This window comes from Berkeleyomyces rouxiae (assembly GCF_048999995.1).
Source record: "Berkeleyomyces rouxiae strain 22BRR77 chromosome Unknown BrBRR77_ptg000002l, whole genome shotgun sequence".
In the NCBI taxonomy this organism is placed as follows: domain Eukaryota; kingdom Fungi; phylum Ascomycota; class Sordariomycetes; order Microascales; family Ceratocystidaceae; genus Berkeleyomyces; species Berkeleyomyces rouxiae.
Window position 1 is genome coordinate 4,668,892 of NW_027396492.1, and position 13,483 is coordinate 4,682,374.

The 13,483-nt window shown below is 55.9% G+C and overlaps 4 protein-coding genes across 4 annotated transcripts; all 4 read right to left on the reverse strand.

Moving 5' to 3' along the window:
- Window positions 1-29: 29 nt before the first annotated feature.
- Window positions 30-962, reverse strand: BROUX77_002879 (uncharacterized protein; the record flags this gene model as incomplete). Its single annotated transcript, XM_073747468.1, has 1 exon — window positions 30-962. The coding sequence occupies one exon, from the start codon at window positions 960-962 to the stop codon at window positions 30-32; it is 933 nt and encodes a 310-aa protein (XP_073607961.1).
- Window positions 963-1,520: 558 nt separating this feature from the next.
- BROUX77_002880 (uncharacterized protein) lies at window positions 1,521-4,223 on the reverse strand (the record flags this gene model as incomplete). The annotated part of the gene is made up of 2 exons (XM_073747469.1): window positions 1,521-3,927; window positions 3,991-4,223. The coding sequence occupies 2 exons, from the start codon at window positions 4,221-4,223 to the stop codon at window positions 1,521-1,523; spliced, it is 2,640 nt and encodes an 879-aa protein (XP_073607962.1).
- Window positions 4,224-7,183: 2,960 nt separating this feature from the next.
- On the reverse strand, window positions 7,184-10,687 carry BROUX77_002881 (uncharacterized protein; the record flags this gene model as incomplete). Its single annotated transcript, XM_073747470.1, has 1 exon — window positions 7,184-10,687. One exon carries the CDS (start codon window positions 10,685-10,687, stop codon window positions 7,184-7,186), a length of 3,504 nt encoding a protein of 1,167 aa, XP_073607963.1.
- Window positions 10,688-11,098: 411 nt separating this feature from the next.
- BROUX77_002882 (uncharacterized protein) lies at window positions 11,099-12,781 on the reverse strand (the record flags this gene model as incomplete). Its single annotated transcript, XM_073747471.1, has 1 exon — window positions 11,099-12,781. The coding sequence occupies one exon, from the start codon at window positions 12,779-12,781 to the stop codon at window positions 11,099-11,101; it is 1,683 nt and encodes a 560-aa protein (XP_073607964.1).
- Window positions 12,782-13,483: the final 702 nt, after the last annotated feature.

Sequence of the window (13,483 nt, forward strand, 5' to 3'; positions counted from 1 at the left end):
AACTAACCCTAACAACGCACGATTCGATTTCATTCGTTTTTGTAAGGGTTTCTGGCGCGAAACAAAAGCACAGTTCCCACAACCCAAGACTCAACCGTCTCAAAGCTTTCCTCTAACCCTCCCACAATGGCATCAGGATTGTCCCCGATGTTGCAAAAGATGCCTATCACATTGTACACCCACATGAGCAGCCACGGGACGAACCGGCCTTGATTCACCCTCGAGTCGCCATCCAACACCACACCGCTATCAATCTCCAGGACACCCGCTGGCTTGCTCTTGACGCGATGCGTAGACGAAACAACAGTGCACCCAAAGAACACGCCGTCCGGCTTTAAGAGACACGCAACATTGCGTGCCAACCCGCGCGTCTTTGCGTACGCCTGGCCCGGCACGCAATGCAGGAGCAGCGAAGCCGAGACCGAATCGAACCGCGTCTCCAAGCGCCCCAGTCCAGTTCCCTGCGCCGCATCCGCACTTGTGCTGCTGAGCTCTTTCTGCTGTGCGACAGACAGTGGCTGCGTCGCATCGGCCTTGACGACAACCACGTGCGCCGCGGGCGCCGAAGCGAGGATCCGCGCGCGGGCGGCGCCGAGCGCGGGCACGCTCAGATCCCAGAGGCCGATGCGCTGGTCGGCGCCGGCATCGTCATTGCTCTGCGCCTGGAGCAGACTGAGGCTGGTGCTTGGGAAGTAGCCCGTGCCGACTCCAATGTCGAGGTGGTTAGTCGAGAAGTGGCGGGCGAAGAAAGGTAAGAGGATGTGGCGTGTAGAGCAGCGCCATATGTAGCTGCATGTCAGTTTGAGCACCCAGAAGTCGTAGCGGGTTAGGAAATAGGCGTCGTAGATCATGAAATATAAATGGCCAAAGAGCGCAGAGGAAGAGGCGGTGGATGGCGCGCTTGCTTTGCCATCTTGTTTGCGGTGGCGGAAGGTATTTGATTCAGAAGTGGAGAAGAGCATGATACTTAGTAATATGAAGTAAAAAGGATATTTTTGGATCTGGTGAACCGAAACTAGAAGAGGAATAACTGGAGAGTACTCAGGATTGATTGTAGAATAAATGGAGGACACAAAGGTTCTTACTTGCCTCTTCAAGTTGGACGACAAATGGACAAGAGCAAATTCTTCAGATGCCAAGTCATCATGTAACCGGCAGTTGCTGTGCAAAAGGACGGAATCAAATACTAAACAGGAAGGTCTTCACGACTCGAGCTGGTCTGTTGCCTTTGTAGAACATAAACCCAGCCACAAAATGCCAACAGTTGGCAGTTACCTAGGCAAAAATGTCGTGAAACACGGCAACTATGATCAAACGTGACAGATGAAGTAGAAACCAAGACAGCATGTTACACAAGGGTTTTGTACTAGGTATTCAATTAACAAGCATTAACTATCACTCTGAAGCAAGAATCGACCGTAACGACATTGGGAAAATAAAGGGCCAACCACCACCAGGACCAGACAGGAACTATACACATCTCTTATCTCTCGCTCTTCAACTTCACATCGTTATACCATTTACAGATCCAGTGAAGCCTTCAGAGGCAGGTTGCGAGAGCTGCTACCTACATAGACAGTCTTGGGGTATTTGGTAATAACCCAGTCCTGGCCCTCCACAGACCAGTTGGACAGGTCTCGGCGCGTAATGTTGGCGGTGAAGGTCACGCTGCTGCCGGCCTCGATAGTCAGGCGGTCAAATCCGCGCAGGACCTTGACTGGGTCTTCGGGACCTCCGTGGCTCACGTACAGCTGGGGAACTTCGTCACCATCGACATTGCCGGTGTTGGTAATTGTAGCTGAAACCTGGAACAGGACATCCCAAAGCTGCGGGTTACCGCCAGGAGCACCAGAGGCAGATAGGCGAGGCTGGCTAGAGCCATCAACAGCGTGGGGGGGCAGGAACTTGTCAGCGGTCTGGCCATAGTGGCCGTCGCCTGAAGAACTGGCGGCATCGGTGCTGTTCAGGTAGGGGTAGATGAAGCGATAGATCGGGCGAATGTCATCAGGGAACAGGTACTCGCTGTAATCAGTGCTAAAGTTGCCAAGAACAGGGGCCTCAATCGACTCTCCCATAGTGGCAGCATAGGGCTCGGCATCGATGCTCTTGACAGATAGGTCAGAGTACTCAAATGTTGTGTATGACAAGCCGTAGCCAAACTCGTAGATAGGAGCGCCCGAGTCGTTGGCGTTGGGCGCAACCTTGTCAAAATAACGGTAGTCGATGAAGAGACCCTCAGAGAAGTTGTCCTGAGGAGCTTCAGCACCATTGTTAGGCTCGTAAATGATCTGGGCACCATACGACTCCACAGAGCGTCCCCAAGTGAAAGGAGAGCGTCCAGCAGGGTTGACACGACCGTACAAAACATCGGCAATAGATCTTCCAGACTCCTGGCCAGGGACACCAGCCCAGAGGATAGCAGACACGTTGGGGTGCTCATAAAAGTCGTTGAGAAGCACAGGGCCAGTAGAATGAATAACGACGATGGTGTCAGCACAGACAGACGAGACGTTCTTGATCAGCGTATCACCATCGTGCCATAGGGTGAGGTTCTTGCGATCGCCAATGTTGCCATCCACGGCAATGTAACCCTCGCCAGAGTCGGCATTGACAAAAACGATGGTGGTCGCGTTGGCCTGGGAAACCAGAGTCTTGGTTTGAGCCCAGGCGTAGTTGTTCAAGATGCTTTCATAACGAGAACCATCCTCCAGTGCTTGCATCTGCAGCGCGGTATCGGGAGTGATCAGGTAACTGAAGTCAGCCGTACCAGAGCCCCAAGCCATGGCCAGCGTGCCGTTGTCGCAACCTCTGTCGCTGCAGCCATTAGGGCCCCAAGGGTTAGGTCCTGCATCTTCACCGATCACGGTGACAAACTTGGGGGACTTTAGCGGCAGTATGCCGTTGTTCTTGAGCAGAACAGTTCCCTTGGCAGCAATCTCGCGAATGAGGTCGCCATGCGCCTTTCCATTGCGGGCATCAACGTGCTGGTTGACGACCTCATAGCTTTCCTTGGCGGCATTGTGAATATAGCCATACGTGTCCTTGGTCCAAGACGAGAAGTTGATATCGGGCATCTCCTCGGGGACCATGCCAACCTTGAAAAAGGAAGCCATAATGCGCATGGCCATGTCGTCAATTCTCCATTCAGGAAGAGTTCCGTTGACCACAGCCAAGGTCAGATTGGCGCCCCAGAAGCTGCGACCACTGCCCATTGTCGTGTCGCCAGGCATGGTCATATCGAGACCAGCAGTTGCAGAACTGACTCCAGTGTGTTGAGCAATCCAATCACTCATGATGAAACCCTGGAAGCCCAGCTCGCCCTTGAGCAAATTGTTGTTGAGCTTTGAGTTCTGGCACGAGTATGAGTTGTTGACTTGCTGGTAGGCGCACATGAAAGCACCAACACCGGCTCTCACCGCATCGGCAAAAGGCCACATGTAGAGCTCGTGCATAGTGCGGTCATCAATGTTGGAGGAGAGAGACTCCGTGATATTGTCTCCATAGCCCTGGGCCTCGGGTGCCTGGCGGAAGTTCTCCTGCTCGTTTCCAACCCAATGTTTGGCACAGGCAATCACTCCGCCCTTTTCCTGAATACCACGGACACTTTCTTCCATACCGACACCTGTGAGATATGGGTCGGGGGAGAAACCCTCCCAGTTGCGACCACCGGTAGGAGTCCTTCCCAGGGGACCAGCGACTGGGCCCAGCATGACATCAATGCCTTTGGCGCGATGTTCCTTTCCCATAGCCTCGCCTCGCTTGTATATGAGGGAACGGTCAAAGGTGGCAGCTGACAGCTGGCCTGAAGGGAATACGGAGACATAGTCAGCCATGCGGACGCCAACTGGGCTGTCCTGAAGACAAAGGCCACGCATTCCGAGGCGGGGAATGGAACCAACATTGCCAACGCAACGCTCAGACTCCCAGCTACAAGTAGGTCAGCATTTATTCAAGTACAGGTACAGAGCAAAGCGTAGTGATAGTACTTACCCGACACCGGTAGTCAAGTTGACCTTTTCTAGCAGTGTCATTTGAGACACGAAGGCCTTGGCTTTGGCATACGCCTCTTCCCAACCAGTAGACTCGGGGTCCATCCATGGCGAGGGGTAGAAGGGGTCCGAATAGGCAAGAGTATTGCTCGAGTTGGTGACGGTCTTCCCCGAGGGATAGGCGGAGGAGACCGCGGCAAGCAAGGCCGAGGCAAAGACGGATAGCTTGTGCATACTGTAAACAATGCAATAATGGTGATATAGCTTAGTGTAGACAGAAGAGAAAAAGATGAAAGAAATCTCCAAGAGGGAGGTCTGGGCTTTATAAACAACGGCAAGGAGAACGAAGATCAACACGCAGGAGAAAAGATCTGCCTTGTTCCCTAGAAACTCGTAATTGGGAGCTGCTCAAGGGTGATGAAGAAACAGGTAGGCAAAAGGCAGGAATAAGGGAGGCAATTGCCTCTTCCTTATATAGTTTTAGTTTCCATATTGTTTCTACGACCATCTCGAGGGAGTTCGCCTGTGGCAACTGCAGTCTGCAACAAGACGGAGTTGCACAATGTGGAGAGGGTGAATCCAAATCAACCCCAACTGGATGGATGTAATTGATTTAGGCAACTGCTACAAATGGCCTGAGCGACTATTCTATACAACCTCACCTCGATTTGCCTAGGGTAAAAAGAGAGTCTGGAGAAATACATGCGTCGTTTCTTCGTCTACGATGTTGAGCTGCTGGCGTTTCTGCAGTACACAAAGCATGAAGTCTAACGGCTGCCTGCAAAAAGAAGCGTGCAAGTCCCAAAGAAGAAATCCAATTACCTCCCAACTATGCAGACGCCCTCCTGGTCCTAGGCCTGTCTACCCCTGCGCATTCCTCCCCAAAGACTCAAAGTTCTTGTTCCTCTTGCAGCACGTCTACCGGCAGAACACAAACAAGTCACAAGATCATCATCATCCCCAAACAGGCCTGGCCTTGCACTCTTATTGAGACAACAGGATCATGTCAAAAAGAGGAAGAAGCGCCTTCTTGGTGGCTGTCGTCACGTAGCATAGGCCGCTTCAACATGTGAAGGTGCCCGTGGCACTGCACAGATAAAATACTACATAAAGGGCCTCTGGAGATGATGTGGGGAAGAAGGAGCACAAGTTCCTTTGGGATCGTGTGGGGAAGAAACTACGGGAGCAAGGCTTGGTAGAAATGGGGTTGCGGGGAAAAGGGCACATTACACAGAGGGCCGAAGAGACGACCACGACGGCAGACAGGGGAATTTTGCCGATACATGTAAACATGGCTGGAGGCAGCGAGGTTAGTGGTACTATTACAGACTGAAAGCAGACAACTCTATTCTCGTCGGTTTGGTCTATATTACATAGGCATGTCCATACATACATATGTACATCTGCTCTAAGTCCTCATCTGTGACCAAACGTTTAGCATAGTGATGTGATGTAGATGTTGTATTGTTTCCCGCCTAATATTACTTGTAACCAACGCAACACAAGCAGTGTCTCTGTTCTTTCATACTCAAATTCCCTTCACAGTAGCCATCATTACATAACAAGCTAAGCACAACTAAAAACTAAATGGGGCCCAATTGGCTCTCTAGGAGCGTCACTCGTGACTATGAATACACCTATGTTACCTCATGTTCCAGTCCTTCTGACTCTACGTGACCATGTGTTGATGATGTCTTTTCTACACTCCAAATCACACCGCTGGACATATCCAACTCATGTATTTGCATTGCATCCCATGAGGCTTCAATTTAAGCGCAAGAAGGACCGAGAGATTCGCCGTTGTGACAGATGCTGGATAAGTAGACAAGGGGAGGCGGGATTTCCCCGTGTCGGACCGGGTTCGAAACCCATCGCCACGTCCGCTAGACTCCCGTGTAAATTAGTAGGAGCCCCAAATGCCCGCAATGGAATGGATGGGTTGCAGTATAGGCTGAGACCTCCCCAGAGCACGGGGCCTTGAAGGGAAATAGCCAAAACATGCATTCCCTTGCAAGTCGGGATGTGCTACCGAAACAAAGGGTAGAGCGATGTAGTCAATGGGAGAGGCTTCCCTGTGTCCCCTGTGTCCCACATCTCTATTAAACACTGAATCCTCATGAGGCGGCTGTTTCTCGCTTTATCTGTTCTCCCTACTGTACTTCAAAACGGTGTGTTCTTTACAGCACATCTGCCCGTGATATATTAAGCAGAAGGCACAGAGCAGGGATAAGAAAAATGTGAACATCGACAAGCCGAAACAATGTTTTCACACTTGGGAAACGAGATGATGAAGCTGATGTTAAGAAGAGAAAAGTATATTAAGATTTGAATACCCAGGCGTAACATTGCTCATGGATACAAGTGCGTAGATACAAGAGCACAGCCCAAGCAACGACAGGCAAGCGTAAGACAGCCAAATGGGTTCAAAGACAAAAGAGGAAGCGCCGTGAAAAGGAACAGCCAAAGACACAGATACAGTCTAGTACGAGTATATACACGTATGGGCTTGTGCTCGGATAGAGGCAACCGGAGCCCACCAAGGCCAACTTCCGACGATGCAACAGCCCGCGGGGAACCAGAAAACTCACCCGTGGTCTGTGAGTTGATTTGATTGTCTTTATTAACCTGTCTGCTCTTGAGGGAATCTAGGCATATGACATACAGGACAGGCAGTCTATGAGTTATTTTGCTCTAGGCTCAAGCACAGACTAAGTTGTATAAGACTTCGGAGATCGGGAACAATTGGTAAACGGAAACCCGAAAAAAGCCACAAGTTACCAGCGTCGGCAAGCTCGTTGTCGACGAAATTCAAGAACAAATCATCAAAAAAAACTCCAAAAAATCAAAAAAAGGATTGATTGATTGATTCTTTATTTACCTGTCTACTCGCGAGGTATTCTCGGCATACGACAGGGGACTACAAGTAGTACCAGAAATTACATACAGAAACAGAAACCTAAAATCCAAACCATGCATACAGAAACCCCCCGCACAAAGTGTAATGACTAAAGTGTGTCCACCCGCCCAGCCCAGAGGCTGTCCTTTGCTTGTGTGGCCCCAAACCTGGCCCAGAGTCCTGGCCTCGCCGCTGATGCAGACCAAACATAAAAACAAAAACAAAGGAAACAACAAAGGGAAGTACAAATAAAGAGAGAAACAAGTAGGAAAAAGGAGGTGATGGCAGCGCAAACGCGCTAAGGGGGAGACCCCGAGGGTACGCCGTCTCCAGGTGGCAGAGGGAGTGCGGGAGGGGCCGCGTCTTGCGCCCGCGTGTCCGGCCTCATGCGGCGGTGAGCCAACAGGGCCGTGGGGGCTTTGGCTGCTTTGGCGGCCAGCCAGCAGGCTCCGCGCTTGGTACCGATCAACTTCTGAAAGAAGCTGCTGGACACCCGCTGTGGGTTGTGGTGGCAAACCCAGATGTGCTCCGGGCTCGTGTCGGCTCCGCAGAGGGGACAGGAGGGCACGGCGTCCTCGTGCTCGAAACGGCGGTGATAGGCCGCAAAGTCGCCGTGTCCTGACAAAGCTGTCAGCACCGCGCGGGCGAGGTTGCGATCGGTCTCGTCAAGGAGACTTGTCCAAGCCTTCTTCGGGGCCTGCACCGGGCGGCGCAGGTGAGGTCTGGAGTTGCGACCCTCTGCCTCCCACCAGGCGCGAAATGCGGTAGTGACCCGGGCGCGGAATTCACTGCGTGCCCAGGAGAGTGACATGCCAGTCCTTGTGGTGATTATGTCTGCACCCCACCTGGCTTGTCTGTCGGCGAGCTCGTTGCCCACGACATCGGAGTGGCCTGGAACCCAGATCGCTTCCACCTTAATGGCTCCATCTGGCCACGGTCTTGGCCGCGGATGGTTGGCGTCGGGACGTAACCAGTCCGCGCAAATTGTTTGGGCTCTCCGAAGGTGTTCCTCGGAGGTTCCGGGCTTGACGTCCCGGGACGTGAGTCTACTCACCGCTGCCATGTTGTCTGAACAGATCCAGACTTTGCGGCACCGCGGTTTGTCCCGCAGGTCGACGGCGGTTATGGCCTCGGCAATGGCCAGCACTTCGGCGTCGTGCACCTCGGCGCGGAAAGGGACCGGGCGGTTTCCCGAGAGCAGGACCTGTCCCCCCTGGATAATTACCCAGCCGGCGCCAACCCTGTTCGGACTCAGCTTCGAGCCGTCTGTGTATAGCCACAGGTCTGAGGGGGGGGAGGAGCGGACCAGAGCGAGGTGTGCTGCAGCGGCAGCCTCTTTGTCACCCCGGATCGGGGCCCGGGTCGAAGGTAGCTTGCCCTTGCATGGCGGCGGGAAGCTCGTGGACAGCTCGTATGGGAGCATACTCCTGAGCTCGCCCAGTATGCCCCACATTGGCCTTATGGAGCCGAGGGGGTGGTTTGGCGGGGCCAGCGCGACTCTGAGAGCAGCCGACCCAAGGAGGTTGTCCAGCGCATAGCGCATGGGAGGGAAGCCCGATGCGAGGTTGTATATTGCACAGGGTGTGGTGCAATATAGCGGCAGGGCGGCGCGGAGGCCTCTGCGGACGGTGCGGTCGAGGAGGCTTGAGGCCCCCAGTAACCCGCGGCTCAGCGGGGCGTCGGGCGGGGTTGGGCGCCACCATGTGGCCGCAGCGTAAGACAGCTTGGCAACCACGCATGCGCGGACCGCCGTGAGGGCACCCTTGATCGGGGCGCCTTTCCAGCACCCGGACAGAATCTGGATGCCGCGAATGGCCGGTGCCGTCCTCTGTGCCACGTCTCGGATGTGTGGCACGAAGGAGAGGTTACGTGACCAGCGCACGCCGAGCCAGCGCAGGGTCTCGCGAGGGCTGACCGCCTCCAGCGTAGAGCCGTCGGGGAGTCGCAGGCTTGGGTTTTGTCCATGACGCTTGCGCGTCACGTGCAGAAGTTCGGACTTCGTCAGGTCGAGCGCCATGCCGTTGTCCGTGCACCAGCTGTCAACGAGCTCCAGAGAGCGGGAGAGAACCGAGCAGTTGCCTTCGAGGGACGAGTCTGAGTTGACTAGGCAACCATCGTCAGCGTACCCACGGAGAGTGCAGGGGAGTGGCATCTTGAACAGCGGCGACATGAACAGCATGAACAAGATTGGGGAGATGGGCGAGCCCTGTGGGAGGCTGCCACCTGTTGGCTGGAGAGCGTCGGAGACGCCGTCTAAGGTTAGGGAAGCCCGCCTGCCCGCCAGGAACGAGGACACCCATCGACATGTTCCAGCCGGGCACCCCAGGTCCGCCAGTCGTTTGACCATGCGGTTCGGATGCACGGCGTCGAAGGCCCCCTTGATATCAAAGGTGAGGACCGAAGACTCACCCCTGAGGTCGGCTGTGCGCTCGAGAGAGTGCGCCAGGCGTAGGCACATGTCCTCGGCGCTGCGCCCCGGAACCGCACCGGCGTAGTTGTCTTGGATGTGACCTGCCTCCAGCGCCCAGCACGAGAGACGGCGGGCGACTATCCTTTCCAGGCACTTGGCCAGGGTCGGGAGCAGCGAGATGAGCCGGTAGGCCCGTGGCGACGAGCGATCCTTCTTGTTGGGCTTTGGCAGGGCGATCACCTTAGCCTCTTTGAAGGAGGCAGGGTGGTGGCCCCAGAAGAAGCTTGCGTTGAACAAATGGGTGACCTGCCGCTTGAGGGAGGGCCAGGCCAGTTTCAGGACGTTGTTCGAGAGGCCGTCCGGGCCGGGGGCAGTGTTGCGCGGCCTCCAAAGAGCAGCTTCCACCTCGTCTCTGGTGATTCGGGCGCGTGTCGGCGGGGCTTCCGTCCTGGAGCCCCAGGTCCTCGGTTCCACCTGCAGGGCGGGGGATTCGATGTCCCCTGGCCGGGCGGAAGGCATGTGCACGCTGCGAAGGAGAGCGATCTTTTCCGTGGTGTCTTGTACCGTGGCCTCCGCTCCGTCCGCCGGCGATAGTGCTGGGGAGTGGCGGTGCGGAGCTTTCGTCCTCCATTTCACGATACGGAAGAGGTCTCGGGTATCAGTGACCTTCGCCAGCAAGTCGGCGTAGAAAGCCCGAGCCGCGCTCCTGAGTGCGCGCCTGAGGCGCTTCTTGGCTTCGCGGCGTTCGGTCCTGGCCTCTTGTGCTGCGGCCTGTGTCGTTGCCTTTTCCACCCTGTTCCGCGCTGCGCTTTGCTCCGCACGCGCGACGCTGCACTCCTTGTTCCACCATGGGAAGCTCTTGGCCTTGCCCAGAGACTTGGGCGTTGATGCGACCAGGGCGTCCAGGATCACATCCTGTAGAAGTCTCGCGAAGTCGTCAATGTGCTTTTTCTCCGGGATCTGGCCGTCTGACCTCCGGTACTCTCTCACAAGGTCGTCCAGGCGAGCCGCGCCGGCCTTGCATGCCGCGTCGAACTTCTTTTTGTCAAGCTTATCCATGAGGAAGCGCCCCGCGGGGCTCGGGACCACTGTGTGCCCTGGCAGCGGGATGGACACCAAGAGCGGGAAGTGGTCACTTCCGCATGTCAGATCGTCCCGTAGCTCCACGCTCGCCCCGGTGACAAAAAGAGGCGACGACATTATGGTAAGGTCTATGACACTCCCTGACTCGTGGGTTGGCTCCCCATCCGCGTTGCCCAGCAGAAGGGCACGCTCTTCCATCCAGGCCAGTAGGAGCTCGGCGTCGTTGTCGTCCGTGGCGCATCGGGGGTCCCAGGCACTGTGGTGGAGGTTGAAGTCGCCCACTACCACAGACCGCGGCCCTGGCTGCATGCTGGTCAGAAGACGAAGCGCCTCCCCTGTCCTAGCCGAACCTGTCCCGGCATTGTAAAGGTTTACGATGCTGTACGTGTGCCCCCCGATTAGGACCTCCACAATGATGACATCCTGGTGTTCTTCCCTCATGTAGGCCTTTTGGAAGCGAAGCCCGTGTCTTTTTGTCGAAATGTATGTGGCGACTCGGGGATTCGAGCGCCAGTTACCCTCCGGGACTATTACCTGATAGGAGGGGTGCCTAGGGAACGTTCTGTTCCCCGGGTCTGCGCTAGACGGGGCCTCTTGGAGGCAGACCACATCCACCTGGTCTTCATGCGCCTTGTGTAGCAACGACTGTGCACAGGTCCAGGACCTTTGCACATTCGCAGAAATCATTTGCAATACTGTGTCGTTAGGGTGTCCTAACATTTACAGAAGTTCCTCGTCATTGTCGTCTACCTGCATTGAATCCCGTGTTTCAGGGGACTCGCTGGAGGTGGGCAGGGGGGAGGGTTGCAGCTGGGCGGCCTGTGATGGGGCGGTCGATGGCTGGCTGGGTGCCGAGGAGGCAGGGGAGGGGGAAGCCTGGGAGCTTGAAGGGCTCTTCGTCTGTGACGACGGCCGGGCCGGGGGGGCCGAGGTGACGGCCGTGGAAGGCGCCTGGGAGGACGCTGGGGACGGGGCCTTGTCTCCCTGGGCGGCGGCAGCCGGGGTGGACGACTGCGTCTCGGTATCGGCCGGGCATTTGCGGTCAAAGTGGCGGACCCGGCAGCGTGTGCAGAACGGGAAGCGCTCCAGGGTGTTGTCTGCGGAGACCATGTGCAGCTCTCCAAGTGTCGCTACGCGGCGGGGAACCGCGGACGGGGACACCAGGCCTTCGTGGAAGGCGATGTGGGCGCGGAAGGTGGGCACGCCTGCCTTGCCAACGTACTTTGACAGCGTGGCGCTGGCGGAGACGACACCAAAGGCCTGTTCGATATCCTGACGGACATCGTCTAGGGTGACCCGGTGGAGCATCACGGCGCCGGGGGTCTTGGGGTCCTCGACCGTGATCGAGGTGGGCAGTCCGTGTACGATGTACTTGGACCAAGCATCCCTCTTGTGAACCTTCTCCGCAGTCAGGTTGGCGCGGATGCGCTCAGCGTGGCTGAGGAATTTGCCGACGTCACGGACGGCTGTCAGGGCAAAGCCCGTCTTGGTGGCGGTGGCGGTGCCTGCGCCCTCGCCGCGGGGGATGCCCGCGTTGGCCTTCGTTACGATGTAGGCCGGCGAAAGCTTCCGGAGGGGGGAGTCGGTTGGCACAACCACGAAAAGGCGGTTGTCGGTGGGGGCGGTCTTGGGGGCTGAGCTGGGGTTGCCCTGTTTGGCCTTTGGGGCTCCGGTCGAGGGGGCGGCGGGTTGGGTGGCCTTGGATGCTTTTTTGCCCTTGCGGGCGACTGTGCTCCAGGATTCCTTGTCCGAGGACTCGGTGGGCGCTGCAGGAGCAGCAGCAGAGGGGTGGTGTGCAGGCTGGGCCTTTGATGGAGCCGGGGCCGGGGCCGGGGCCGTGTTAGGGGCGGGTGGCACGGGCTGTGCGGCCGGGGGGAGAGAGGTGTTTGTGGCAGCGCCCGTGGGGGGCGCGAGGGGTGAACCTGTCATCACGGCCACCAGGCCGTTCTCCAGGATTGAGGCCAGGTCGTTAACGATCTGGCGGGTAGACGCGAAGGCCTCCGCGTGGGGGGCCATGGAGGCCAGGCAGTTGTCGGCCATTGTCAAGAAAATGCTGGCCAAGCGATCTCTCGCGGCCGCTTCCGCATCCTGCTTGGTGCGGATCTTGTCGGCCAGGGCCTGGAAGCGACCGACCGGGAGCGAGATGGGAGCGTAGTGAGCCTCTTGGGGGAGGGGCGCGTCTTCGCTCCTGACGCGTTTTGCGCCTGTCGCGACGCGCGCGACGGAAGAGGGGAGCCCCTGAGGGGCCTGGCCGGCGAGGTTCGGCGAGAACGACGCGGAGGAGGGGACAGTGGTGGGCACGGGGGAGGGGTCGCTGGCGGGCGAGGTGGCCTGCGCGTACGTCAATGACGGAGGCGCGGACGCGGGCGCGGCGGGCGCGGGCGCTTGGACGGACGCGATCATCTTAGGGATGACAGGACCTGTCGGGGGCGAAAATAAAGTAAAGTAGTTTGCAATAATGGTAGCTGTTAGCTTGGTCAAAATGTCGAAGGTGCCCTCTGAAAATCGAGGAAAATGTTGTTGAGTGGCCTCGTGATGTGATCAAAAAAAAAAAGGAAGCAGCAAAGAAACAAAGCCGGGCAAGAAGAATTCTGGCCGGAAGTAAAAAAAAATATTCAAAATAATAAAAGTGAAAAAAGAAGAAGTTGGTCCTCGGATCTATCGATCCGGAGATGTGATGCACACTTGGTTATCTTGGACTGAGAGGGGATCGAACCCCCGACCATTTACAAATTTGTAGTGAATACTGCAAAGCAAATATCATACCACTAGACCATCAGCCCGTGATAGTGGATCACTTGTTCTTGTTGGAACGCTTCTCATCAGCACTTATAAAGGGTACTTTGAGACTTTTTTTTCTTTTTTTTTCTATTTTGTTGACAACATAGCAAAATCAAGCACTTATGGCAACATCACATCTCCTGAAAATCCAAGTGCTTCCATGTACACAATCCTATAATCAGATGATCTTATAATCTACTTAGCAGACAGTCTAGTTTCTACTTCTTTGGGAGTATCGTCAAAGTTGGATACGAACAAAAACACAGCTTACGACAGCATTCAATAAGCTAGATCGGGCTATACCCTAACAAACATGTAGTAACA